General features: G+C 46.2%; 1 protein-coding gene across 12 annotated transcripts in view; it reads right to left on the bottom strand.

Annotated features, from left to right (window-relative positions):
* The window catches only part of SPECC1 (sperm antigen with calponin homology and coiled-coil domains 1), a 226957-nt gene that overhangs the window by 83907 nt on the left and 115649 nt on the right, over positions 1-27401 (bottom strand). For 10 of the 12 annotated variants that reach the window (XM_047708244.1, XM_047708243.1, XM_047708247.1 and 7 more), the window contains 4 exons: positions 24752-26331; positions 12579-12786; positions 9326-9399; positions 8570-8748 (listed from right to left, as the gene is read on the bottom strand). In XM_047708244.1, coding sequence (XP_047564200.1) covers positions 8570-8748; positions 9326-9399; positions 12579-12786; positions 24752-26331 — 2041 coding nt within the window. Of the gene's footprint in view, positions 1-2570; positions 3995-6098; positions 6198-8569; positions 8749-9325; positions 9400-12578; positions 12787-24751; positions 26332-27401 lie in introns of those variants that run through there. The other 2 variants (XM_047708252.1, XM_047708253.1) reach the window with 2 other exon arrangements.

Here is a 27401-nt window from a genome sequence, read left to right as displayed (position 1 = left end):
TTGAACTTCAATATAAGCATACAGATGACATAAAAACAAACAAGGTTTGGAACACAAGCATCCAGGTAAAAGGACAGTGGCAAAGAGGGGCAAATTAGGAAGAGCCACAGTACATCCCTAAAATGGACAATGACCAGGCAAAACGAGGTGGAGAATGCTGGCTCCCACACGCCAGTTTCACCAGGAAAGGACTTGGACACAGATCAATTTCACCCACTAGGAACCTATTCTTCCTCTGTATTCTATTTGAGTTTCTGTGCCTCTGATACGTAACATAAATTTACCTTAAAGAGCCTCCCTTCTGGTTTAAGATTTTAGTAACAGTCAGCAGAAGTGGGCACGGATCTAAGCAGAACCTACAGACACAGATATTGGGCAAACGTCAGGGCCTGATACTCTCACCCATTTAAGTGAGAATAAGGGACCGACAATTATCTGCTCCACTCCAAGACGTGCCCTGACCTACGAATATATTCCATAAATTCCATGATTTAAAATGAAGAGAATAATCATACTCAAAGGACGTTTATATTTATGACAGGAAACAGAATTATATACTTGATAGCATCTGCCTAGAGAATGCAATAGAATTCAAGAAAGAGGAAAATATGCAAAAGATGACAGTTTGCAATGAAAGGCTGAGTCTGAAAAGTGGTATTAGCAATCTAATAACCCCAATAAAAAATATATATATTTTTAAAGATTTTTATTTATTTGACAGATCACAAGTAGGCAGAGAGGCAGGCAGAGAGAGAGAGGAGGAGGAGGCAGGCTCCCTGCTGAGCAGAGAGCCCGATGTGAGGCTCGATCCCAGGACCCTGGGATCATGACCTAAGCCGAAGGCAGAGGCTTTAACCACTGAGCCACCCAGGCGCCCCCCCAATAAAATATTTTAAAGCAGAACAGACTCAAGAGAAAAAGAAAGGAGGGCATACTGGGAAAGTCTCTTTGAATACGGAGGAAATAAATAACGTAAAGGTGGGATTTCGATTCAGTGGGCACAGGATGGCTTCGAACATACATGGTGCTGGCGGTCCATCCGGGAGAAGACCCACACCTCATACCGGACTGAACAAAGAAAGGCAAATCAAACGTCTGACAGAGAAACGGATAAAGACTCAGATAGAGAAAAGGTGATAGCCTACTTCTGCAAGGGGAGGGGAGGGAAAATCTTAAAACAAAAACCACCCCAGACACAGTAAAGGAAAATATGAACAGACTGTGTCACAATATAAATTTTTCCACGAGAATAATGGTAAAGCCGTAAGACCCATAATGTACTGGGTAAACACACATCCCTGATAAGATGTGACTTACAAACGGAGAAGAGGAAAAAATCAGTCCACGAAAAAATAAGCAAAAATGCTAAATGAGCAATTCTCAAAAGAGGAAAAGTAAATAATTAACATGTAAAAATTTCTCTGGGAAAATGCAAATTCGAAGCAAATTTTTTGCTTATTCTATTGGCAAAATTAAGCTAAGGCTGTGTATAAGCAGGTACTTTCATCAAAAAGTAAAATGTCACAAGTCTTAGATAAGTAACCTGGTAAATCTATTAAAATCAAAACTGCGTATCCTCCAAGGTAGTGATCCTACTTTTAGGAACCCAGCCTATGAAAATAAAAACAGATCTATAATGCTATGTGTGTAAGGACTGCTATTATGCGATTATTGGGAGAGAAAAAAAATCTAGAAAATATAACCTTGATGTTCACGAAATATGACAATATTTCAATATTCTAGGGCACATCCATCCTCTAGGACACCACACAGCTATTAAATTGAGTTAAATTTGGGGCACTTTGGGGGGCTCAGTTAGTAAGCGTCTGACTCTTGATCTTGAGGCAGGGGTCTTGACCTCAGAGTTGTGAGTTCAGGCCCTACATTGGGCTCCACAATGGGCACAGAACCTACTTAAAGGAAAATAAAATAATTTAAAAAAATGAATTAAACTTGTAAATATCGACTTGGAAGGATGCCCATGATACACTGTTAATATAGTTTATAAATTTTATAAAAAAATATAAAAATGAAGCCTATGTATTTATATGAGTAGAGGGGGAGGAAAGAAAAACAGACACACCGTAAACACTGATTACCTTAAAGACTGAGTACTGGCGAGGGAAAAGAGGAGTATTTTTCACGAAACACCTCTGTTTTGTTACCAGGACACCTAAACATTCATAAGTAAGAAGAAACCCAATACATCAAATCAGCAAGTAACCTATTTATTTTTACAGTTTGACAAGATGAGCCAGGACCTCAAATTCCACACTAGATTGTTCGGGAAACACTGGCATTTGGCTTCAACAATTTATGCAAAATTAGTTATTTTTGCTCCTTGCTCTTTTGTTCCAAGACTGAAATCATTTTAAAAAATTACATTCATATTTAAAATAAGCCTCCTGTCTACAACTCGTATCAGAAGTCCGGCTTGCTTCTGGCTCAGATTCTAGCTACAGGACATGGCTTTTGAGTTCTGATACCACCTGTGCTAGAAACCCCAGGACAGATGGACATGAAGGCCCCACACACATGTGGCCAGCGATGACAAATGAGGCAACAGACTCTTCCGAATAATAATGTATTTATTTAGCACTTCATGAATGCCTTCGTATAAAAATATTTAACGGTACCCAGAATACAGACAGATCGGGATACTCAATGCGAGTACAGCTGTGTATCTGAAGTGGAGGTGATTTTCCTTTTGTTTACGTTTGCAAACACCTGGCAAGTGAATGTGGGATCATTCCAAGAAAATCTCAGTCTGAGGTAAAGAGCTCCCAGTAGGTGTACTGGACGGTGCCAGCGAGCGTCAAAGCCATTTTCATGGAAGAGGCACCGATCTCCTCTCTTCTACCACCAGGCGAAATTTTTCTAGGGATTCTGGGCTCTCCAGCTGGACATGCCCAACTGTCCTCCTGCGTTAAAGAGCCTTCCTGTTCCTCACGCCCTCGCACCAGACAGGAGCTCCTGTCCCGTCCTGAGGACATGTAGAGAAGACCCGCCACCAGCTGGAGGGCACGGTTGCTCCTGGAGTGAGAGCCGAGGGAGGCCGGGCCTCGTGGAGCCAATGAATTAGGTGCAGATCTTGACAAACTATGTACTTCCCAAGTTCAACATCCCACTCTGAACTCTGGACCACTCTGAGTCATCCACTTCCGGATTCAAAGTCTTTCAGTTTCTGGGTTAAGTTTTATTCCTGAGGCGCTGGTTGTGGTTGTTCCTTAATTTTTAGTCCGATTCCCAAGGGCACGGCCACCACATAAATAAACTGGCTCGATGACATCCTTTTTGGTCAGCCAAACATCAGTTTGCGTTGAGCCTAGTGGAGATTCTTGAAATCCAACCCTGACTTAGTGGTGGCTTGTTTCGGATGAGGTAACGACGTCAGATCCCAGCTGGAAAGGGCTTGTTCGGGACTTGATAGAAGGGAAGCAGAACCCGCTAGCTTCTTCAGAACGAGACGGGACACAGACGGCTTCCTGGTTTGCCGTAAGTAGTGTTAATGCCAAGATTATCAGGTACCATGTTCAAGAGGAAGCACAGAAATAAATTCCAAAAAGTAAGACACAGGCACGGGCCGCATTCACCAGTGCGCTGCACACCCTAGCTGCGTACAAAAAAGTGAGTTTCACATCATGCTTGTACTTTGTCTTTTTCAAAAACAACTTCATCTATGCTCCAAACAAAAGACTGCCGAATCTTCTGAGAAAAAGAAAGAAGGGGGGAAAAAAAGAGGGAAGGATCATCTTTGATCGTGCAATGACTTGATTCCAAAATGTAGAAAAAAAGGGAAAGAGACTTGATCGCCATGACTCTGTTGTGAAACAGTGGCTGTTACAAGACGACAATCTGGCTCTTTGTAAAGAGGTAATTTCTCTCCCACATTATTCCCCCCTTCATATAGAAATGGCTGTAGTTTCCCATCATGGCAAGGGCTGGGCTGTCTTTCTTCCAGCAAATGCTCTGCTAGCTGACAGAGACCATGGAGCTGTGGAAACAGAAATGGAGGGGGGAGAGGCTGGTAAAGGAGTTACTTGAGGCAACACGATCTCAGGCTACAAACAGAAGAATTAACAGTGGCCACTGACCCACGGGGAAGAGCTAATATCTAGAACAGAACCAGCATGTTTTAATTCCTACTCCTCTGAATTTTTTTTGAAGTCAAAGGTCTTTAGACAGAGAACATGCCAAGGACTTCAAGACACCACTGCTGGGCTCCTCTCCCTAGACCTTCTCTGACAGATGACTGCACTGGGGAAGTGGAGATGGCCAGGGTACACAAAACCAGGCTTCTCTGTAATTTACGGAGCGGCTCGAGCTTCCCTCTGCTATCCTAGAGTCAAGGCCAAAAAAAACAGAAAAAAGGATTTCTTTCAGTATTGAGGCATATCGGTCCTAAAGGCCTAGGGGAAGCTCATGTCCACGCTTTTCAAAGCAAGTCTGTGAGGATAGGGAGCAGGGGAGCGGACACAGCTCATTGTGATTCCAGGCTCTGTGTCCAATGCCAGCGACGCGGATGCCAGCTATGAAAACAGAAGGCGTCAAAGGGCTGTGCTGGGAGCCCAGAGGGCCAGCTTCCACATTGAGGGCGAAAAGTGTCAGGGGCCCCTGAGGCTCAGGTTAGGAACCCCCACGAGGACTGGTCCCCTTCCGGCAGGGCTAGGGATGTTGTATCAAAGCATCTGCAAGAAGAGAGCTGGAAGGGGTATCTCAGTGACCCGGAGAACCTACACCGCCAGCTCCCACACTCGGCATTTCAGTGACCGCTCCAGAACCCCCAGCCCGTGGCTGTGACACACGGCAGCGGTAAGGACACAGAGAGTGGCACAGGCAGGCGACCAACATTAGGGCAGGATACATTGTGCACACAGAGTTAGAGCCGATTTCAGAAGAGTCTGGCAGTGATGGGCCACCATGCTGCTCGCTTCAGAGGTGACCATGCAGGAACCAGTGGGACAAGCTAGGCACATTCTGAATCTCAGACCTTCTGTTAAAAAGTCCTACTGCTAATTATGCACCGATGTTTAGTGTTTTTTTAACCATCTCTTTCTTTTAAGATGTTTTCCATGGATGTTTATGATGTCATAGGATGAACGGTAAAAATCGAGTAAGTCACCCTAAAAATAACTGTCTTTAGTGTTTCAGAATGAGAGAGAAAATGCATATCGGTCTTCCCCTGTTACTTTCGAGAAGCCTGTGTCATGCACTCCAGGTCAACAATGTCCTTCGTGTGGCCCATCAAGGCACTGAGGGGAGCTGCGTGTGCATGTTCTCTGTATCTGGAGGTGAGGCCCCAGCTCTCAACTTTCCTGGAAAAAGGCTTGATGTTTTAATTTCGGTAGAAGTTTGAATTGTAATGGCTTGCTCTTAATGGCTCAAGAATGGAAGAAGCCAGAGTTGAAAAAATTATTCATTGTCCTTTCATCCATTAATTTGTAAGTGTCCAGCAAAACAGATCACTTCCAAGTCCATGAAAGCTACACGGGTTTGTTCAAATTTCTGGAAGAGAAAGAGGAGGTCCATGGCCCAGCTAAAATGTGCAGATGCCACGGTGTCCGGGAAGTTCCAAGGACTGCACTGGGCAGATGGAACGGGGGCATGTGAGTTCCTGATGCCCCCATCAGAGAAAGGTTAGCTGAGCAACTAATCCCAGGGAACAGAGGAGCTTCTGGGGGTCTTCAATCATGACCCACCTATCTCCTCATTTGAGGAAGGGAGCAGCTAGGTCTGGGAAGGAATTCTTGCCAGTTGGTGGCAAAGACAAGACTAGAGCCTCGTCTCCCCATCTACTCTTCACATCGGTAATTCTGACTCCAAAACAAAAACCCTTTTCAAAACGTAATAGGATGAAGACTGCTAATGTGCTAATTTATTTTTCTAGAAGTTTCTAAAATCCTAGGTTAAATAATGTTCCACAGTGTCTTAGCTGCTGAGTTCTCGGTAATAAAGGCTAACCTGTATACACGCAGAGCCCTGTCATTTGCCCACCTACGAGCCTAACTACATCCCCTCAAATGCCTGTATTTCCAAAGTGCGAATGCAAATCGGCTAATCCCACGTTAGGGTCAAGGTTCTTTTTCAAACGTTCTTACCTGCTCTTGGTTGTACTTGGAGGACCCCGTCAGGGAATTTTCTGCAAGTTCTTTGGCTGTGGCTGAACCAAGAATGCCTTTTGAGTTCTCAGGACGCGACTATCAAAGTCAAATCGAGTTTCAGTCGAGAACCCATGCAGCCAGGATGGAAACTCTATGTCACTTCAGGGCCTTTGAGGCGTGAGCTGGTTGCAAGTCTTGCCCATGGGGCAGGTTTGGGAAGTGGCTGAGCCAGGAGCAAGTAACTTTCAGAGTCAACTCTTTTGAGGGGGCAGTCTGCGGAATCAGGGAGGAAACGGGGTCCAGCTGCTGTGTGAAACCCCGCCCAACACAACGACGGGCCCCAAACACACTGATGCCTGTGGGGCTTCAATAGTAGGCCATGTGCTGGGCTGGTGTCAGCCCTACGATTTTGAAATATGTTGTGATAAGGGATTAACTTGCTGGATTTGGGGAGGAGGTTTGCAAATCACCAGAAAATCGTAAGAGAAATACACCATGTTTATAAAAAAAATAATAAAGGGACCCTATGTTTGAAGATGCGAATTATCTTATATGGACACTAAATTGTCAAGGTTTGTGCAGATTTCCTACAGTATCAGAGTTCAAGTTGTATGATCTGGCCTGTATCTTTAGAGTCTAGGTAAGAAATGCAGCAGCTTGTACAATAACTACATGAATTTGGAGCTTGTCTTTGACCATTTATCTTTACAATAACCTAGGCAGGAAGTGTTATGATCTGGTTCCCCTTCCAAAGACACACATCATAAAAGCAAGACAAATGGACAAATTACACAGAAGCACAAAAGCAAACAAGGGGACCTCGTGCTCACTTCAACAGGGGGCCCTCTCAAGTCTAGTCTTTTGATTCTCCTTCCTCTTTAACTTAAAATTCACAGGCTTTGGTGGCCAGAGGGTGTAGGTGTGACTATAAAATAATGATCTTGATTCAAGAGTGAAATCATGGAGCCAGCTACACACATCTCATCTGAATCCTTCTCTAGAGCCTGTTTTTTTTTTTTTTTAAGAGATACTTTTTTTTTTTTTTTTTAAGATTCTATTTATTTATTTGACAGAGAGAGATCACAAGTAGACAGAGAGGCAGGCAGAGAGAGAGAGGGAAGCAGGCTCCCCGCCGAGCAGAGAGCCCGATGTGGGACTCGATCCCAGGACCCTGAGATCATGACCTGAGCCGAAGGCAGCGGCCTAACCCACTGAGCCACCCAGGCGCCCTCTACAGCCTGTTTTAAGCGTGGAGCCCAACGTGGGGTTTGAACTCACAACCCTGAGATCAAGACCCGAGCTGAGATCAAGAGTCCAACCCCTAAGTGACTAAGCCACCCAGGCACCCCTACAGCCCGTTTTATAGAAAACTCTTAAACAAAGGAAGGAGGGACTCACTGCAGCAAGTTTGGTAAGAGAATCAAAACAGAATTCTGAGAAGAAATCTACTTTTTCTAATGTCATGAAACTCACAACAATACATCAGACCCAAAGGCCCCAAATCTAGCCAAAGAACAACCCCCCTGATCCCAGAAAACAGGTAAAGAGAGCCAACTGTACAAATCAGCAGTCGGAACCTACTGAATCTGATTTTAAAATACTCTCTTTCATATCTGAAAGACATCTGGAAATGCAAAATAATTTCCTAATATCCAAGCATCTCAAGGTCAGGGACAGTTATTCCTGATCGGAGAAAAGGGAACGCTGCATTTGTGAAGGCCTAAAATACTGTTTATCATCTCGTCTGTGAACCCTTTACATTTCAAATCATAATGGGCTTTGAGCTCACTTTAAGAATGTCTTCCTCTGAAACATCGCCGTCAGGAAGAGCTTCCTGGGACAACACACCATGTGATTTCCCTCCCTCGGCACAGAAAAGGAAAGTCACACGTTAGCCGGAGGTGTTGTCCACGCTCATCCTTCTTAATAAAGTGGGCTCTTTCAAGGCTTTGGAGGCAGCCTACCGGCGCTGCCAAGGGAGAAGCATGTCCCTGGGTCATGAGGAATGGGTCTTTCGGCTGGTGGCAAGTCCCCAGGGAAGAGGTCCAGCCTTGCCGGTGGCACGAGAGGGACCCACGGAAGGTGTTTCCGTGGCCCGTGGCAAGTGTGTGGTCCCTGCACTAATAAACACCGAGATTTAAGGAGTGTCCTAGACCCGCTTCTATTCTTTATGCGTAGGAGGCCACTTGGCTAGAACCTCTGCACGTATGTGAGTGAAGGGCTTTCTCACTGCCTCGGGCCAGAGGATGGCAGTGGCCCGGCCCTGCACGGACCACTCCTGGTCATGTGGTGGTGGCAGAGCGGTCGGGTGAGCTTATTAGGAAAGAAAGAAATTCTGCACAGAGAGACACAGAAGCGCCACGTCTCTAGACGGCGAAGGCTCATGCACGGTGAGTGAGGCAGCGGCCAAGCGCAGAACGGGTGCCCGCCCGCCACACTCGCAGCCGTGGGCCTCTGTCGGGACCGACCTGCCGTGGCTCTGCATGTCCCCCAGCTCCTTCTGCAGCCTGGCATTCTTCTCCTCTTCCTCCAGCAGCCTCCGCTTCACGGCGCGCAGCTCCTGCTGGGCCTCATACTTGATGTCATTGGCCACTACCACCGCCGTCTGGAGGTCTGCCTGGAAGCGCCGCCATTCCTCTGTCTCCTCCTGAAAATGCCAGAAGCCACGCCGGTGTCAGAGGCCGGCTGGGGAGGACCAGCCAGAGGGCCCTTAGTGGCCACTGCTGCAGTGCCGTCCCACCACCGGGAAAAGGCCCGGCACGGGTGGGAAGGACACAGTCGCGTTATTGGCATTTATCCTGACACTGAAAGGCTGGCTGGATTTTGTCACCTGCCGACATGACCCTGTGGTTCCGGGGCCCACAGGAAGGTGCTGAGAGAGCAGGCGAGAAGAGTCAGTAGGGTCTTTTTCTCTTTCTTTCTTTTTTTTTTTTTTTAAGATTTTTATTTATATTTATTTGACAGACAGAGATCACAAGTAGGCAGAGAGGCAGGCAGAGAGAGAGGAAAGGAAGCAGGTTCCCCGCTGAAAAGAGAGCCCAATGCGGGGCTCGATCCCAGGACCCTGGTATCAAGACCTGAGCCGAAGGCAGAGGCTTTAACCCACTGAGCCACCCAGGCGCCCCAGCAGGGTCTTTTTCAAAGGGTCCCAAACCAAAGGCGGGGACACGCTTAGGGAAATGACAGGGAAGGCTCCCTTGTCCCCTGCTGTAGCCACATCTCACCTTTATCTGCTTAGTTAGGGTCTTAAGCTGCCTTTCCAGGTCTGACTTCTGCTCCTCCAGCTTCATCACATTGCCTGAAAAGAAACAAGTCAGACAGGAGTTAGAAAAGGTGCAAGACTCTGGGGAGAAAGTAAGCAAGGTAGCAAGGGAGGAGCTCCGAATTTAAAACCCATCTCTTCTGCTAGAAATTCCATCCTCAAGACCCTGGAACCTGGCAGCTAGAAACTGGAGGTTCTCCCAACACAGAAAATGGGATGGTTTGGGCAAAAAGTGATGTTGAGTCAGGTTATGGTCTCAGACGGAACAAACAGGCAGCACTCCGGGAAGAGGTCGAAATAGCCTCTTGTATTTATTACACTCGCTCCCGGCCTCCCTGGTGGTTGCGCATTACTCATCTGAATGTCCTTTATCGCGGTGAGGTGGAGGGCTTTTGTATAACACAGAATGTGACTGGCTACTACTACGGTGACTTTCAGACCACTGCCAGAGTTGTGGTTTTTAATTGTAGTTAAACCACACAATCTCCTGGGAAGCCTTTCCAAAGCACACATGTTCAAAGCCCCAGACCGTGACCCACAGAGCAGAATCACCCATGGGGAGACAGGATCTGGGGTGTGTGTGTTTTAATGCCTCCAAAGGGACCCGACGTCTCTCCCTAATTAAGAACATTCTCAGTCCCCTTCTCTCTCTGCCTCTGAGGCTTCCATGTCATTTCAATTGAAATCTGGTCATGTCCATTACCCGGTTAAGATTCTCAATGGTTCTTCACGATTCATTCCAAGGCAGGGGTTCTCTATTAAGGAAGTGAATCAGAATTATCAGAGAAGCTTCAAACACACAGTCAGGTCCCACCCTGGCCATTCTAATTCAGCACGTGGGCCTTGGGACTCTGTGTTTGGGGGTCAATGCAGCAGAATAAGAAAACACTCCTTCACTTTTTAGTTTTCTGTCTCTCTCGAGGATCTTATAGGGAGGAGTGACTGGTCTCAGGCTGGATCTGTGTGTCCCTGGACCTCCAAGGGAAAAGACATCTTAGTAATGCCTTAGCCCCCTGGATGGAAGTTTAAAAGCTTCTCAAAAGATGGCCAGTCTATGTTATTTTCAATCTTGGACATGTTATGATACAACCATAGGGAATGGTGTGACATCTGCTCCGGACATTAATTCTAAGCTGGTTTTCTTGGTGGGTTGTGCTTGACCTTTAAGGCTTTGGGGACAACACAGTCACATTCTGATGAGCAATACATCACAGAAACAAAGCAAAACCGGACTTCTCTTTTTGGCTTTATATGCTCTTCAAGTATGGTGCTGTGTGTGGAATTACACACTGTCAACTGTGGTGGGTTCTGGTTATCTTCGCAAGCGTCATTCCTGAGAACTGTCTCAATCATGCTGACCCTGAGTGCTGACTGCTTTTCTGCTGTGTATCACGTCCGATGAAGGATGGAACTCTGGCACCAACCAACCAATCAAGGTGTTGAACATACTGTCAACTTTCACTGTTTACGGCTGTTACATAAAGTTGCCATGCATGCCGAATTCGCGAATACCAAACTTTGCTCCTACCGGGAAATACAGGGTTCGGTTTCTGCAAGCCCCTGATCACATTTTTTATCAAAGGAGACACTACTTGTGTTAGGTAGGTTCATTTGCCAGTGTCCTTGTAAAAAAATAAAAAAATAAATAAATAAAAGCCCGTCCCATCGGTGCTGGAAACCTGCTTATTATCCTTTTCTTGCATAACACTCAGTAGATATTTTAAAAATTCTTCTGCAGCTTCCTCATTGACAGAACCTGCCTCACCTGCAAGTTTTTACCTTTTCTCATGCTGTGAGGTGTTCCAAGAGCCTCGAGAGCGAGCCAGCACCGGCTCAAAAGGGTCTAACACTTTCCTGACCCTGGGAAACATGACTATAAGTTTCTTGGCTTTTGATTTCACAACAATGTAGTCTGCTACTTTGGTTTTTTTTAACCAGACCTCATCTCGTGAATCCACAAATACAGCTGCTGCTCCCATCTTTTCCATAGCTTTGTCACGTACCACAGATTTTACTTCAGCCTTTTCCAGAGCGGTGAATTTCATCTTCCTTTCTCTGGAAGTTTTCGTTAACATTGAAGTTACAGCCAACAGCACTAAAACTCATGCTTCAACAAATGTCATTTAACACTTGTTTTCTCTATAAGGCACATCCCGGCTTTCCTGTCATAGGGACCTCAGATGTTATTTCAGGACTACATCTGGGGGCCATTCTAAACAGTGAAATCGCCAAAAAAGGGGCACAAAAATATAAAAAACATGGCCTTAAATAACCATGAGAAAAATACTTGTTTGCAGTATGAGAGCTGAAACAAGAAGGCAAAGGGTTCCCTCATTCAAGCTGAGCTGGGAATGCACTTTGGGAAACTAAAATGTTTTGCTGCTCTTCCGTGCACGTCTGTGAATGACGTTAAAAGTGCCCTGAGTGTTGATCCTGGGGTTTCAAATACATTCAGGCTAGCAGGTGAGTTTCCAGATATGAATTCCACAAATAATGAGGATGGGTTATACAAGCCGGGGAACTTCTCAGGCAACCAACTATGCTATTTTTAGCAACGGTGAGTGCCACCAAAAGCTCTGCGCATTAATTCTTTTGCGACAAAAGCAAAACACATTAGATGTGATAATTTGATAAAGCTTATTTGGACAAAGCAGACAACGTTTAACTAATCCCTTTTAATGTCTTTCCCTATTCAAAGCGTACAATGAGTTCATAAAGAAGCCAAATATTGGAGCCTCTTCAGTAATGAGGCAGCCGATGGCTAGAAGTTACCTGATATCCTGGCTTCAATGGGACCCATGCTAGAATGGTTTTCTCCCTGAGCCCAAGAGCACACACTGCTCAAATCCACCTGACCGTCTGTCACCCATCTTCCTGCCCGTCAGATCCGAAAGACAACACTCTGTCAATACCCAATGCACGTGGGCAGTGGTGTTGCTCACGCACAGCAGACTTGACACTCCAAACTGTGTTTGCTCTTTTTCACAATCACCTTGTGCTGCTGACTCACGTTCCACAATCTTCTCTTCCCCACCACCCACTCTTCCAGTCAACGAGGTTAATTACTCTGCCTTCCCAGACCACCATTCTTCCCACGAGACTGCCAACACGTGGAAGGAGGACTTTTCACCAGCATTCTCACAGACCCTCCCAGGCATTCGGTTCGCATCAGCTCAGTCCTGACGCGCGTCTGGCCAGGGCTCGAGTTCACTTACTTTCCAGCTCGCTGATGAGCTGGTTGTTATGTAACTTGACAGCCCGATGCTGTTCCACCTGATCTTCCAATTCAAATATGGTCTCCTTCATGTCTTTAATCTCCGCATCACTCTCCGATGCTTTCTCTTGCAGTTTCAGGCTGGTTCGGCTCAGTTGTTCTGCCTGATGGTCACATATCTCCTTCAAGTAAGAATAATCCTTTTCCACCTAGAATGAAAGGGAAGGTTGCCTGGTCAGTTTAACAGGAAAGAGCTCCTTCTCCATCAGTGTCAGGCTCATCCGAGCAATGGCAGAGGAAGCTCTTGGCATGTGCTATATCTGGAATCATTTCTATATTCTTAGCCTCAGGAACAGCCAAGGCTATAAATATACAGAGAAGCTCGATGTCTGCAAACGGCCAAATACGGTGGATTCTGTGTCCCTCCCTCCCGACAGGTGCCCTTCTGTCCTGCAGCTGAGTGCAACAGCACCTCCCTGGGAGGCTCTGGTACTGCAACCCGGAAGGAGGCTGCTCTCCTCATATCCGCTATGGAGCAGCGCCCTCTGCTGGGGATCTAGGAACAATGCCCCTGAGACCCTACCCATTGCCTGCAAACGCCAAATCTTTTCAGCCATTAAGCACTAGCGGTTATACTGTTCCTTTAGAGAAATGCGACATTAATGTGATGGAGAGAACCAACTGAAGGCACAGAACAGAAACATGGGCATGCACCAGACACAGAAGTGGCACAGGACAAGCACTCATTTCACCTTTTCAATTCTGAATCATTAAACATTTTATTCTATTTTTTAAAAAAGATTTTATTTATTTACTTGTCAGAGAGAGAGAGAGAGAGAGAGTGAGCGAGCGCACAAGCAGGGGGGAACAGCAGGCAGATGGAGAAGCAGACTTCCCGCTGAGCAGAGAGCCAGATGAGAGACTCGATCCCCCAACCCTGAGACCATGACCTGACGGAAGGCAGACGTTTAACTGACTTAAGCCACCCAGTCTTTCCTCGTTAAACATTTTAAATACACAGAAAAGAACACAGAGTGACAAGATAACCATGTGCCCAAATGGACTCCACGGTAATTAAATTTTGCCACATTTGCTATTTTTACTTTAACGGGATTTAGTAAAGTCCCCACATTCTCTCCCACCCCAGAGAATAATTTGCATTGCCGCAAAAGTGGTGTGTGGTTGTTGCTTGAATGGTTTTTCACTTTTACTGAGTATGAATGTGCCCGTGATAACACAGAGATAGCAATGTTTTGTTTTAAAATGTTTTATTTTTTATTTTTACTTTTAAGGAATCTAATCTCTGCACCCAATGTGGGGCTAGAACTCACAACCCTGAGATCAAGAGTCACACTCTCCACTGACTGAGCCAGCTAAGTGCCCTGTTTGAAAATTTTTATACAAATCATATTATACTATAATTATGTTTCTTCAATGTACTATTACACTGTATTATAGTATATGGTAATATGCTTTCATCCTGAACCATACTATCTATACTTCTTGTGCTTTTATAAAACTTGTTTTTAACCGTGTTTTTGAGATGTATCCACACTGATATGCACAACATTCAGTCATTACTTTAAATGTTTCCTAGCATTCTGCTGTCAGAGTATACAAATTATTTTAGTATGAGCTATGCCCCTTTTCTTAAGATTATTTATTTATTTATTTGACAGACAGAGATCACAAGTAGGCAGAGAGGCAGGCAGAGAGAGAGAGGGAAGCAGGCTCCCTGCTGAGCAGAGCCCCCGATGTGGGGCTCGATCCCAGGACCCTGGGATCATGACCTGAGCAGAAGGCAGAGGCTATAACCCCCTGGAGCCACCCAGGCGCCTCGAGCTATGCCCCTTTTCTATAGTCCTTTAATTCATGTTACCAAATAGCTATCTATCTACCAATTAATGTAAGCCTGGTACCTAATGATGTCTTCCTAGATTTGGGGGGCACCTCCGTATACATGGGGTCCCCCTAGTGAACATCCAATGAATGGATAAACACATTAGACAGCAGGATTGCACTGTTTTTCGGCTGGGAAGCTGTGATCAGGAATAAGCAAAGAAGGTAGGAAAGGAAGGAGGGAGGGAATAAGGAGAGAACCGGTATGGGAAAGAACCAGAGCTTAAGGGTGCTCACTGTTTTGTGCAACTGGTATTTCAATCACAAAGGTGCATAGCTCGGTACTGCAATGGAAAATGCGTCATTGTAGCTGCTGTGGGCCATGGAGGGGGTCAGGCGTTGTAGACACGAGAAGGCTGACGTCCGACAGCATCTGAAAATCAGCCAAGGAAGGTGGCTTATGAGCCCTGCCTCCCGAGCCAGACCATGGCTTTTTGCAGAACTGGTTGGGCTCCGCACCAGGGAAGCCTGGGGCTGGGGCCCCGCTCACCTGGCGTCTAGAAACACGCATATTACTCCGGTGGGACTACTGTGGGTCAGGAGTGAAACTGGAGGGTGTAACCAGGAAACCAGAAGGGTGGGCACCCTGAGGGGGGTCTCCGCGTGCAGCTGAGGCTGCTGGCCTCCCACGGCCCCAACCCAGCTCTGCCTCCTACGTGTTGGCTGGCCAGGATCACAAGCACCAAACAGTACACAGAGCGCTGAGGAGAGGCCCCTGGGATGTGCATTGTGCACGGCTGGGGCCAGAGAACTCTTAAGTCAGCATACTGATGTGTGTTTCACATCACACACATCATTCTTCCTTCTTAATTTGGGAATCATTCTCTCAAGTTTAGCAATATTTTCCAGAAAGTTCTTTTATGAAAAGCAACAACAACAACAGCAACAACAGAAACCCTTAAGTAACTTCACAGTTTCTCCCTGCAGGAGCTTGCTGGGTAGTAGCAGGCAGGTATTTTTATATTCATTTTACAGGTTTCTAAAAAAGATTTTACTTATTTGACAGAAAGAGAGATCACAAGCAGGCAGAGAGGCAGGCAGAGAGAGAGAGAAAGGGAAGCAAGCTCCCTGCTGAGCAGAGAGCCCGAAGCAGGGTTTGATCCCAGGACCTTGAGATCATGACCTGAGCCCAAGGCAGAGGCTTTAACCCACTGAGCCACCCAGGTGCCCCAATTCATTTTACAGATTGACAAATGGAGCGAGGGAGAAGTTAAGCCACTTAAAAGAACAGTCCAATTTACCAGGCAGCTAGGGCTAGCACCGTGTACTTCCATGACCCTTTCGGGCTCTGGGTTGCCATCCACGTGACTGGCCTTCCCACTGGCCAGTTTTTTGTTCAACAACTGTTCTGACAACCAACAAGGTGATTTCCAATGTCTCCTTTTCATTAAAGAAATCACTTTCACACATTGCAAGGAAGACCTCTCCTCTCCAAAAATCAACTTGCTCTAGAAACAGGGCGTGCCCAAAGGCATTACAGACAGACTCAAATGAATTCCTCTGCTGAGCCCCAGTCCTTCCTGGAAAAGAGGTGGTTAGAGCCAGCCCCAGAGACCACTCGGGACTCCCCCTGCAGGGCTAAGTCTGGTCTCTGGCCTTCCAGGATGGGGGACGCAAGGATAGGCAGGGTGGCTCAGAGGCAGACAGGGCGAGAACCTTTCCCCCCTGGCCTGCCAGGCTCTGAAACCAAGGAAAAGGTATTGTCGTCAAGGGTCTGCACTTCCAGCCTCTGGAAGCTACCAGCGTCACTTCCAGGGTCGGGCCAACTTTTTCTGGCCTGAGAACTAGATGTTCTCTTCCAGTCACAGCAGGAATCTGCTTCCCCCCCCCCCCCCAACCGTGACCTCCTACTCTCCTCAAGATTCAGGCTGTAAATCAAACAAAAGGACATGTCCTGATGACTCAGGTTTTCACTGTGAATTTTTCTAGTGTGTTCGCGGCAAGTAAAATTCTCCTCATTCACTGAGCCTTGAGAGGTGGTTTTCTTCAGAGCAAAAGGCTTTGGTCTTAAGACCAGAATGTGTCGGGGTCCTTAGATCTGCCTCCACAATTCTTCTATCTCTTCTTCATTGCTGTGTAAGTAGGAAGCAACACAAATCAGTGAAGAGGAGTTACGAGCTCTGGGGTCAGACCCAGCTTTGAACCCTGGCCTTCCTCATCAATTAGCTAGTCACCTAGCCATTCTCTGCCTCAGTTTCTTCAGATGCAAAAAATTAGATGACAGTAACCTCTAGCACAAAATTCTGATGATTAAATGAGATTAAATGATCTAAAGGGCCAACGAGTGCCTAACACAGAAAAAGCAGTAAAATATTAGTTATTAAAATACCATAATTTTATTTTTTAACATATTGATAGAATTATAGCAGCCTCTCCCCTAATTTGGTTACAAGTGTCTCTAACTTTCATTTACTTATTCAACGAGTGCGTCCCAGATACCTAATATTTGGAAGAAGTCACAATGTTAAAATTACACAGCTGATCCTTGAATATGGGGAGGGGGGCGATTAGGGCCACCGACCTCCCCCTGCCACAGTCAAAACTTTATGACTTTACTAAACCATAACTTTTTAACTCCACTGGAACTTAACTACTAATAGCCTTCTATTGACTGGGAAGCCTCACGAGTAACATAAACAGTGGTGTTGAAGTGTATTTTGTATGTGATATGCATTATGTACTATATCCTTACAATAAAGGAAATCAAAGAAAATGTTATTTAGAAAATTGTAAGGAAGAGAAAATTCATTTACAGTACTGTATTCGCTGGAAAAAACCCCACATATAAAAGGACCCCTGCTGGTCCCTGCTGCGTCTAATACGAAAGTGAAAAAACTTGCACTGACTGTTTGAGTGGTTTCACCAGAAGTAAGAATGTGTTATTTTTGTTGTTTTTACATCTAACTTGGTTCCTCCAAAACTCCTTTTGCTTATTAATTAATTCCTGGCCCTGTTCTGAGTATATACTATTGCTGACGGAGAGCCATGTTTCATTCATGCTGGCCAAAACCTGAACTATTTTTTTCTTTCTTTCTTTTTTTTTTTTTTTTGCAGTGCTGCTCTGCCAAGGGAGAGGAGAACATGCTAATTTAGTTTACACTTTTGTTATGGAAAAAGAAAAATGGCTATAAAGCACTCGGAGAAGAGGGTAAAAATCTGTATTTCACTTTGGGAACTTTCTAGACTTTTCAGAGGAGTGCTCATGGATGGGCTTCCCAGAGTGCTCACACCCAGAGGAGACAAAGGCTGGGGTTTGCAGAGGAGTCCTAAAGTCACCTGAAGGGAAGAATGGTGTTCAGGCCTAAGTCAGGGAAGATATTAATATGTCTAAAGGGACAAATGGGCCCCTCAGAAGGGAAGGGGGAGTCAGCCCAGGAAATCCAGAAAGGGGGGGACCACACTGGGTCCACGGGAGAAGTAGTGCCCCCCGCCCTGAGTTACATGGGGGCACAGGGAATGGGAGCACAGATCCTGTGGGTCAGGGTCTACTGGCAAGACCACTCTTACTCAAACATGGGATGTCTCCTGGCCAAACCCTCAGGTTCAGCTCCCACCCCCCTGCACAAGGTTGCAAGAACAGAGCCCTAGTTGGTAGTGGGGGGGGGGTTGGGGAGCGGAGGGAACTGCCAGTCACGGCAACATGTGACTGCTCTGTGTCCTGGGCCACATGACTGTCCTGCCTGACCTACTAAAGGATGAAAGGGCATTCTGGCTCTACAGAGGACACTTCCCAAGCTCCAGCTCCTGGTGCACAGCAGGCTTCAAGCTCTGCGCTACCAGACTGGAGCCTGAGGCCCAGTCCCTGAGCAACAGCCCACCTTGAAGGCTTCCCCTGCAGAACTTGCAGGCCTTTCCCCAAGCTATCTGGATAAGTGTCTCCTCTCAACTTCCTCGGGAGAGCTGGAAAGCAGGCTCTGTCACACAAATTCTTTTCCTTTTCTTTTTTTTTTTAGAGAGAGAGAGAGAAAGATAGATCACGGGTGCATGCACAAGGCAGGGGTGGAAAGGGAGGGGCAGAGGGCAAGGGAGAGAATCTTAAGGAGGTTCCACGCCCCACTTGGAGCCTTAGATCACGACCTGAGCCAAAATCAAGAGTCAGACACTTAACCCACGGAGTCACCCAGGCGTCCCCACACAAGTTTCTTACTGCCTTCTTCCCAGCACAAAGTCACCAGACTCTGGTCCGCCCAGAGAACTGATAACTATTGTCAGCCAAAGGCAAAGGAGAAAATGGGGAAACTGAGCTGAGGACCACTGCAATGTCCGTGTCTTTAGCCTGAATAGTTCAACCTTAACCGACTCTCCCAAGAGTACCCAGTGCTTGATGCACGAAGGGGAAGGGGTCCACACGTTCTCCTGATCTCCACCTATACAGATTTTCCAATACTTCTGACCTCCTTCAAGATGCCAGGGTCAGGCAGGGGGCTTCCGTACAGGTGATCCCAGCTGATCTGCGATGGGGACAATGACCACACAAAGCTGAGGGCATGTCCTTGCCACATCTTTCTCTCAAATTCTGGTTTTGCCACTTGTGGCCAATGGCCCCCCTAATGAGTTGGGGCTGGTGACCAATACTGGTCACACAGGGATTACTGTACCCCTAGTTTTCCCCAACCGTTCACAGCAAGTGTTGCTTTATAATCTCGTTTCTCCTCTGGAAGAGACACCTGGGTTTCTATACTAAGAACTAAATCTCAGCGCGCCTGGGTGGCTCAGTCGGTTTAAGCAGCTGCTTTTGGCCCAGGTCATGATGTCAGGGTCCTAGGATCGAGCCCCGCATCGGGCTCCCTGCTCAGCGGGGAGCCTGCTTCTCCCTCTCCCTCTGCCTGCTGCTCTGCCTACTTGTACTCTGTATCTGTGTCAAATAAATAAAACCTTAAAAAAAGGGGCACCTGGGTGGCTCAGTGGGTTAAGCCGCTGCCTTCGGCTCAGGTCATGATCTCAGGGTCCTGGGATCAAGTCCCGCATCGGGCTCTCTGCTCAGTGGGGAGCCTGCTTCCCTCTCTCTCTCTCTGCCTGCCTCTCCGTCTACTTGTGATCTCTCTCTGTCAAATAAATAAATAAAATCTTTAAAACAAAACAAAACAAACCTTAAAAAAAAAAAGAACTAAATCTCTAAGGACACCACCTATAAGCTTTTGACCTTGGGGGCAGGGTGGGGTGGGTTGGGGAGGAGGGTGGTCAGTATTTTCTGTTAGAACTTCTGGGTTTCAAGCCATTTAAAATTCTTCTAACTTGAAATCAAGATCCTAAACAACTGAAAATCTCAACGTCAGAAAAACAGAAACCTGGACTGCATTATTGTCCAGAAAACCAGGAATCCCATGGTGTATCGCTTCTCGGCCTTTTGGCTAAGATCAAGTTTAGGAATCCCATGCTATGACACTCTGCTTGCCTCGGGCCGGGGCAGCCGTGTGCGTGGCTTATAGGAGGCTGAGCCACCCGGACTCTGTGAAAGGAAACCCCTCCTCAAAGTCATACAGAGGCATGGTTTATAATCACACAGTAAGCAGCCAGCAGAATGTTCCTACTGGGTATCAGAGAAGCTGACAAGAATGGAGATAAGAGCAGAAGACAAAGAAAGGAGAATAATAAAAAACCTCCGAAATCATCACAATGACTGTAGATGTCCTACCAATTTTCCATTTACCATGTGAGGAACAGATCCACCCTGTACACCCCACCCCCCAAAAAGTACATTTTAATCAGGGCACCTGGGTGGCTCAATGGGTTAAAGCCTCTGCCTTCAGCTCAGGTCATGATCTCGGGATCCTGGGATCGAGCCCGGCATTGGGATCCCTGCTCAGCGGGGAGCCTGCTTCCCCCTCTCTCTCTGCCTGCTTCTCTGCCTATTTGTGATCTCTATCAAGTAAATAAATAAATAAATAAATCTTTGAAAAAAAAAAAAAAAGTTCATTTTAAGGCTTTTCAGAGGCTCTTCTAACAGCATCTGAATCACTTAACGTAACTTAGCCAAACTGGAAACTTACCCGGACTTACTACCACTATCAGATCATAGGATGGTTTGGTATTGCTTTTCCTCTCTAAAAACAGGTGATCTCATTTTCTCATAATATTCACCTTCTGCTGAGAATTATAGCGGATGAATGCAGAGTTCAAGTAGAAGCTGTTCATCACCAAGAAAACTGCTTGGTGATGAGCGGGACACTCACCCTGACATCGGCTTACGGCAGTTAAACATGAGAGCTCTACGCAAAAATGTCTGGTAAGGTCACTGAGAACCAAAGAATTAGAATTTACCCTGGGAATGCAAAGATGAATTAACACTAGACTACCTTAGAAAATCTGTTATTGTAATTTATCTCATGAACAAGTTCAAGCAGAGAAGCATCATGATCACATAAAAACTACTCTAAGATCATAGCTGAGGTCTCAGATCTACAGTAGATGTAGAACAATTCAATCTCCAACCTTTTTAAAAAAAAAAAGCAAGCAAAATACTTGTATCACTCAATAAAAGGTACACAACAAAATGCCTACAACAGGCATCCTTGATAGAATGTTGAAGGTGCTCCCTTTAAACAAGGCCAAGATCTCTCTGTTCAGCACGGTACAGCAGACAGGGGCCTGCCCGCGGTCACAGACTGAACCATTAGCTAAGTCAGGATGACCTAAGCTTTCCACCTGCCAATCCACCACCTTCCTTTCCTTCATGATGGTTTTGTGCTGAACGTGTTCCTGCTTCTTTGGGGGCACGAGTCCCTTACACCTTATAAACTTGAATTCATGGCTGCTGGTGCATTCGTCAATATTCTGCTTTGGGGCTTCTACAGTAAGCTTCCAGTCAGCCTAGGAAGTCTGGGTTTTTATCTTTCTGAAGGTAACAGAAAAGGACATAAAGATTAGCACAGGTTCCAACTCTACTGATCAGATCTGCACACATAAGACAGCACAAAATTAGGGGCCCCTGGGTAACTCAATCAGTTAGGCGTCTGCCTTCAGCTTGGGTCATGATCTCAGGGTCTTGGGATCGAGTCCCGCATCAGGCTCTCTGTTCAGAGGGGAGCCTGCTTCTCCCTTCTCCTTCTCCTTCTGTATCTCCCTGGCTCATGCTCTCACTCTTAGATAAAGAAATAAAATCTTTTAAAAGGGGGGGGGGGCCCTGGTTGGCTCAGTTATGGTCCTGCCTCAGGCTCAGGTCATGGTCCCAGGATCCTGGGATTGAGCCCCACATCAGGCTCCCTGTTCGGCAGGGAGTGTGCTTCTCCTTCTGCCTCTGCCTGCTGCTTGGCCTACTTGTGCTCTCTATCACTCTCTGTCAAATAAATAAATAAAATCTTAAGAAAAAAAGATGGCACAAAATTACAGACCTAGGATCTCAAAACATGTAAAAGACACTCTGTGTGACACGGTGCTTCACACGCTCTTACCTCAGAATACCAGTTAGAGCCTCTATCACCCTACTGACAAATGTCAGCAAGTAATATAAAAATACGTAATATATGATTATAAAATTAACAGCTTGATTTAAAACATGTATGCTGTTCCTGGTACTCCACAGAGAATGCAAACCTTTTTTCTTTTTCTTCAAATAAGACTTAGTTTATCCCAGAAAATTGTAAACTGTGTTGTCTTCATGTAGCTAAAGCTACAATAAAGGGCAAATTCGTACCTTTAAATGCTTTCATTATCAACCAAGAAATGACAGACTTAAACAAACAGAGAATTTTACTCAAAATACTAAGGATGAATAATGAATGAAAGGATGAATAGAGATAAAAGTTGAAACAAATTAATCAAACAGATTAACAGTAGAATTAACAGTAGAACACTAGATAAACTAATCCAGCCCAGTCTTTGTATTCAAGGAATGTGGAGTGACATGCTCTATCCTTCTGAATAAGAAGATTATTAATATTTTAATTATGTTGATACAAGTCTGTACGCTTGCCCAAATGTGCATTCACTGGGAAAACATCTGAAAAGACATATAGCAAAATGCTAGCACCATTTTTCTCCAAGTGGTGTCGTTAAAGGTAACATTAATTTTCTTCTTCATGTGTTTCTGTAGTTTCTAAACCTTCTGTGATGAATATATAATTTCATGATCAGAAAAAGTGAAGCTACTGTCTTGAGATACTAGATGATATTTCTTGGTGACATGTACATTTAACGTAATGTCAATCAAAATACAAAGAGACCAAGGAAGGACCAAGGGGGGACTTTAAGAAGGTCACCCAGGAGATCGAGCTTTTTGCAACAGTGATGGTGGGAAACATTCCACAGACCCCAAAACTTAGTGTAAAGCTACCAATTACCAATTTAAACTTCAATTAGGCAGCTGGCTAGTACCTTCTAATGGGACTGCTTCCATACTTCCAATAAGATTCTGTAAATTTAGAACACCAACAATGATTAAAACAAAACAACTCCTGGGGCGCCTGGGTGGCTCAGTGGGTTAAGCCGCTGCCTTCGGCTCAGGTCATGATCTCAGGGTCCTGGGATCGAGCCCCGCATGGGGCTCTCTGCTCAGCAGGGAGCCTGCTTCCTCCTCTCTCTCTACCTGCCTCTCTGCCTGCTTGTGATCTCTCTCTGTCAAATAAATAAATAAAATCTTTAAAACAAAACAAAACAAAACAACTCCAAACACCACCTACCACTCAGATCGCCACATGGCCCAATGCCAGGATCAAGTTGCAACAGACTAATCTGAAGGCAGATGAAGCCATAGAGAAAAATCCCCTGTGAGCTCATGGCACAACTTGTCTCTTAAAACAGTGACAACCCTGTGCTAAGGTGGGAAGTGGCTTCAACCTCTCTCACCCGGGGAGCCTGAACATCACAGCCCCAGAGCCTGGAGGGAACAGGAAACAGGAAGACACCTGTCCGTACCTTCCCAGCACCACTGTGAGCCAGCAGAATATTAGAGTTACCGGCAATCTTCATCATGTAACCAAGTTCCAGAACGGTCAAAGGATTATTTTTATTTATTTTATTTTATTTTTCATTTTATTTTTTTAAAGGATTATTTTTAAAACTGAAATTGTGATCATTTAATTTCACTGTGGGTTGGGGAAGATCTTTCCCAGTGAAGAAGGAGAGGAGAAAAGAGGCAATGAACTCAGATGTGAATGACCCAGTGACTTGATACCAAGCCCTTGAAAGGGATTTAGGGAAATGAGCACTCTCACGGACCTGCTGGTTGGAACAGATCAGGATGGTATTTCTGGGGGGCAAACTGGCTGAATGTATCGAGTGTCTTTAATATGGTCATATGCAGACACTGTAAGCCAATGTTTAGGAATTTTTCCTAAGGAAATAATCAGATATTTTAAAAGTCTTTACAACAAAAGACTGGAAAAGAATATAAATGTTCAACAAACAGGTGACCAGAAAATTACATATGAAGTGTTTATAGAAGAGACTACTGTCTGGCCGTAAAATCATGTTTCAAAGAATAATGATGAGAATATGCTCAGAAAATATTGAATTAAAAAAAAGAGTATGGACAAGATAAGCCTAAAATTTTTTTGAAGATTCACTTATTTATATTTGAGAGAGAGAGTGTGTGTGAGTGTGTGTGTGTGCGCTTGCATGCATGTGAGCAGGGCTGGGGGCGTAGGGGGTGAGGGACGGAAGAAAAAGGAGAGAGGATCCCCAGCAGACTCTCTGCTGAACAGGGAGCTTTATGTGGGGCTTGGTCCCATGACCCTGAGACCGTGATCCGAGCTGAAACAAAACTCCCAACCTACTGAGCCACCCAGGTACCCCTAAAATTTTTTTTTAACTTGCAGGACACACACATACATAAATCTGGGGGAAAAAAAAACACCACAAGCTCCACCAAATTAGTGTTATATTATTACTTGGTAGGAAAATTAAGGATGAGTTTAATTCTCTGTTACCAGCAGCCCAAAGCATGCTAACTGATAGGCCTGGGTTAACTCTCTCTTATTCTGAGCCAGTAAGACTCAGCTTATTTGCCGCCTCTTCCAAGAAGCCCTCCTGCACTACCTTCCTTCGTCCCCAATTATTCTAGGCGCTCCTCTTTGGCACTGGACTCTGAGCTATTCTGTGATACTCTTTTTCACTGTGTTGTACTCACTCATTTGATTTACTCTATCCCTGCTACACTTGGAACTGGCCACAGTCAGAAATTGGAGTGTTTCATTTTTGTGCCCCCGATCTGTGCGGAAGGGAAAAGACCTTCAGGCTGGGCAGTGGATTCTCTGCGCTCTGTGAATCTGAAGTTCAAGGAGGGGAAGGACTAAGAAGGGTGAGCCAACACGGGGACAGAGGTACACCCTGCCTTACCTTGGCCAGCAGGCTCGAAACATGTTTGACTTCACTGTGGGCCTTCACTAACTCTTGCTTGAGCTCGGTGCAAGAAAGCTCCAGCTGCTCCTTCTCTGCGCGAGCGACCCTCAACATCTCTTGAACCTCACGGCCCTCGGCCGTGTGCCCCACGGGGCTGGTCTCTGTAGCCTTCTGCTTCTCATTCTCCAAATGAGCCTTCAGCGACCCGTGTTCCATCCGCAGCCCTTCGAGCGTGGCTCTGCACTCCTCCAGACTCTGAGCCATCGCGCCGTTATTCCGCCGTTCCAGGTCCAGACACCCATTCAGTTTTTCGTTTTCTTCCTTCAGGTGTTTAATCATGTCTAAAGCGCCTTGGTTTTCCTCCTCGACCTTCCGCAAGCTGCAGGTCAGCTGCTGCTGGATGTTGAGCAGCTTCTCTCTTTCGAAGCGGCCCTGGTCCAGGATTTCGGCACACTTCTGCTCCAGCTCGAGGATCTTTCCCTCCTGCGCCGCGGGCTCCTCGTTCTTCACCCGCTCCTGCAAGAGGTTCAGGAGTTTCTCGTTTTCTTGACTCAGCTGCTCGGCTCTCTCCCGGTGCTGGTGGAAGGACGTTTCTAAGAGCGCCTTCTCGTCCACAAGCTTCTCGTTTTCGGCGGTCAGCTCCTGCACCATCTGCTGCTGGTCGGACAGTTCCTGCAAAGTGGCCTGGAGCTCTTCAGCCGTGCTGTGATGCTTCTCCTCAATCTTCTGGATCTTTTCCGTGAGGGAGGCCAGGGACAGCTCGCTTGCGTTGTTAGGGGAACTGCCGCTGGTCGAACACTTGGAGCCCTTAAAGGGGTTGCTGGTGGAGGATAGGGGCTGGGAGGGGGTGTCTGCTGCGATGTGCTCAAAATCGGAGGCATCGGGGGACAGAGAAGCTTTGGTAACATCGCTGCTCGAAGAGCCCGATGTCCGTAATGCATTTCCGTGTCTGCTGTTTGCAAACTCCTCAATATCCCTGGACAACTGATGCCCCGTCGGGCTGCCGAAGCTTGACTCCTGAGTTAGGGACGTCGGGCAGCTGCTGTCCCCGGTGTGACTCACGCCCCCCTCTGAATTTGGGGAATGCTCCAGGTAAGTCAGTTTCTCCCTCAAGGCCCGGTTCTCCTCCTCGAGCTCTGCAAGTTCTTTCTGGAAACTCTTGTTTTTCTCCTCTAGAGTGCGTATCAGGGGTTCTGAGTCACCCGGCGAGGAGGTGGTTCCGTCTGGGCTGATGTCTGAAGCCTCAGCTCCTTCAGCGCCTGGAGTCCTTTTCTCCTTGCATTTCTTCAGTTCGCTTCGAAGCCTGTTAATTTCACTGTCTTTCGCTTTGGCTTCGGCAAGAAGTTCCCGAACCTGGGACTCGAGCACAGCCTTCTCCCCGCCTTCAGGCTCTTGCTTGGGTCTTGTGGAAGTGGTCCTCAGGTGCTTAGTAGGGGTGGGCGTGCTGGAAGAAGTTGGACTGGACACCGGCTTCCTGGGGTTGGAGGGACCGCGTGGCACGGTTCTCTCCCTCGAGACAGTTGCTGAAAGTTCTCGAGGAGCTGGAATGCCCGTCCGTTTGGTTGTTGGCACGGCCCCTAAGGACAGAAGGAGTAGAAACCAATGAAGCAAGGCAAGTACTTTTATACATGAAACCCAAGTGACTTCAAGTCACGTGGGTTAGTGAAGAGGGCAGCTGTTGCCCTTTACTCATGCCCCCCACACCCCGGCTCTGGATAAGTATTTGGGTCTGGCTGTGTTTCTGTGCCTCCTCCCACAGCCCTATATTTTGGGGGAAGCTGGACTCCAAGCCTGAGCTCCTTTTCATAACTACATCCCAGCACAGTTGCTGGTTCAAGGCAGGTTTCTGGGTGAAACAGCAGGAGAGGGTTGAGTTATATAAAGTCTGGGAATGGCTGCCACCTCTTGTCATCACAAGAGGAAGAGAACGCAGAGTACACAAAGAAGGAAACCGAATTCTTAGTAGCACCGTGGAGTTACCCAATCTGTCAACCCTGGAGCTTAGCCTAGAGCCGGCAGTTCCAATGACACAAACCAATAAATACCCTCATTCACGGCACTGTTAATTGGGTTTTCTGTAACTTGCAGCTTACTGCGTTTGAACCGTAACCTTGGCAACTGAACAGCCTCCCGACAAAATGCAAGTTCATCTTGAATTTTTTAAATTTTTTTTTTAAATTCACCAACATCTTGTGAATGAGCACGAATTGGACTGAGAAATCACGACACACAAATAATACCACGTTAAGACTAATCTAACCCAGTGGCACGCTGCTTTAATCACAGGTGGCAAGGGTGTGCTTATTTGTATCCAGAGAAACAAGAGTAAACGGAGCAGGGCCACCTTGCATGCATCTGTGGTACAGTTTTCAATGTTAAAGGGATTTACATAGTACGGAAGTGATACAGATCTTTAATGGGAAATGTAAGTAAGGAACTGTTTTCTATTTTGGTCTATACTACATTACAATATTAAAATAAATTCTGGGGGTGAAATCCCAGACATCAATCTCTTATATGCCTCAACCCACCTCAGAGGTTAGCGTGTAAATGAACAAATGAACATTTGAACATATTTTTACAAACTGGAAGACCCCTGATGAATGGAGGCTGACTGCTGTGACTCTACACGTTGTGTTGAAGGTCT

Source organism: Lutra lutra, chromosome 16 (genome assembly GCF_902655055.1).
Source record: "Lutra lutra chromosome 16, mLutLut1.2, whole genome shotgun sequence".
NCBI classification, from domain to species: Eukaryota; Metazoa; Chordata; class Mammalia; order Carnivora; family Mustelidae; genus Lutra; species Lutra lutra.
This window is presented reverse-complemented; position numbering and strand designations above follow the sequence as displayed.